At 41.2% G+C, this 2,181-nt stretch overlaps 1 protein-coding gene across 1 annotated transcript; it reads right to left on the bottom strand.

The window, feature by feature from the left end:
* Positions 1-1,257: 1,257 nt before the first annotated feature.
* On the bottom strand, positions 1,258-1,869 carry LOC122504324 (protein PXR1). Its single transcript, XM_043615385.1, has one exon. It carries the CDS (start codon positions 1,867-1,869, stop codon positions 1,258-1,260), a length of 612 nt encoding a protein of 203 aa, XP_043471320.1.
* Positions 1,870-2,181: the final 312 nt, after the last annotated feature.

Raw genomic sequence — 2,181 nt, 5'->3', positions numbered from 1 at the left:
AGGTACCTTGAGAAGTGTTGGGGGAAGAGAAAAGAGGAAACTAAACCCCTTCAGATCCCGGGCCAGGTATCTTAATCAGACCGAAAAGTTGTTAGACTAAAGGTTTTCCCGGGTCCCGACACTGGGACCTTAGAATTAAGGTAATGGAAGAACTCGATCTTCCTGGTTCCCGTCAGAGGTAACTTGGAAAGATCGAGCGGAGGAAAGAAGGAAGACGGTCTTTGTTAGATCCCTGGGAGGTATCTTGAAGTGATTCGGTGAATGATCCGGTTTCGACAGGTCCCAAGATGACGTCCAGATTCCTCGCCGAGTCTAGACTGCGCGGATAAAACGATTTAGGTACTATTTTTTGAAAAGGCGGTGGAAACCCACCGAAAGAACTAAACAAAGGAAACCTTTTAAATTTTTACTTTTATTGAGAACACATTAAGAATTTCTGCTTTATAAAAATGGGGGAGAACGAGGCGCGAGTCAGAGAGATGTTTGCCGGTCGGCAGCTCCGTGAATAGTGAACTTTCAGTCGTCGGTCTCGAGCTCGGTCGTTCGTACGAATGGGGACACCGCGAGTGGGGCGAGGCATTATGATTGGCTAGCGGAAGGACACGCGCGCGAGCACACTTCGGCATACACGTACCTTTCGTTGGTGAGGCCCTCGACCACTGATAGAATGTTTTGAAAATAAAGTTATTTTTTGTTGTACAACAAATCCTGGGGGTCTATCTTGGTCGAAGGCGTCGCCAGTGTAAAAAAAATAGTTTTATAATGACTCCACACACAACCTCACTCTCTATAACGTAGCTCTGCTTTAAAAAAAATTGAATCCATTTTACATTGATTTCGTAAACTCGAATTATTTGTACAGAATACATTCACGGTGTTAAAAATACAATAATGTGAACATTTGAAAATAAGAATTGCCTACTGTCCGTAGGTAAACGAAATAAACGAATTAGAACAATCTTTCTAAGATACTCAGTTGCTGGTACAATTAAACTTTATGTTGATGAGAAACAACAAAACCGCACACCTTTTTTTTTTTTTTTGTACACAAGTAACGAGGATAAAAAATATAATCTAAAGAGTCTCACAAGCATTACAAATGTCACTCCTCACATGTGTCTTTGGTTTAACAACCCAAATATTTAGTTGCAAAAAAAAAAAAAAAAAAATTCTTCTTATGTCATGAAAACAAACTAAAAAAAAAAATAAAAAATATAATAATTAAACGGAGAAAAAAAAAAAAGAAAAATTAGATACTTAAAACAAAACGCGGCGCGCAGTTGTCGCGGGTGTTAGAGCTGATTCTCCCGAAGGTCGATACCTTTTGGGAGTTTTGTAGGTGCTTGGTCGCGCTCCTGGTCTTGTCGGACTCGGCCAATAACTCTTCCTCTTCTCGGAACTTAAGGGTCTCTGCTTAGATTTTTTTTCCTTTTTCTTCTTCTTAGGATCTGCGGCTTTCTCCTTGGGTGTTTTGATTTTTTTTTTCTTTTCCTTTGGTGATTGACGTGGAGAAAAAGATTTCCTAGTCAGATGTTTTTCCGGTGACCTTTTTCGTGGGGGCTTTGGCCGTTTCAAGCTTTCAGGATCTCCGTGGGCTTCTTTTATCTGGGCCTTCTCCCATGCTCTTCGAACTTCCTGCTTAGCCGAAAGTGTTTTTTCTTTCGGACTACATCGAGCTAGGGTCAACCGCAAACTGCCCTTTTCCTTTTCCGACTTGATTTTCCATCTCGAGTCGTTTTGTGAGTGGGAGGAACGTTGAGACTGTGGTGGTTTTTTGGTTTGGGGGTGACTCGGATCACCTGATTGGAAGAAAACGAGTTTAGGCGGGGAGATTTTTACCGGCGAAGTGTGAAGTTCGAGGATATCCATGTCCTCCTCCTCCAAAGTCGACTCCTTTGTCGCTGTTACCCCTTTCACACCCAGGCATAACTGGACGGTTAAAAAAACGTAAGTGTAACGTTATGCATAGTTTTCGGGGTCGCTGATTACGAATCTGATATCAGAATTATAAAATTTTTTAAATTCAAAATGGCGTATCCAATATGGCAATCAACTTTTTTACAGATTGATCGGATTGGCTTGGAAATTGTTACTCGGGAGTTTTTGAGGTCGCTGATTACGAATATGACATCATTTTTTAAAAATTCAAAATGGCGGATCCAAGATGGCGGGCGATTTTTT

This window comes from Leptopilina heterotoma, unplaced genomic scaffold, assembly GCF_015476425.1.
Source record: "Leptopilina heterotoma isolate Lh14 unplaced genomic scaffold, ASM1547642v1 Lhet_29, whole genome shotgun sequence".
In the NCBI taxonomy this organism is placed as follows: Eukaryota; Metazoa; Arthropoda; class Insecta; order Hymenoptera; family Figitidae; genus Leptopilina; species Leptopilina heterotoma.
The sequence above is the reverse complement of the archived record's forward strand: the minus strand, read 5'-3'. Positions and strand labels throughout refer to the sequence as shown.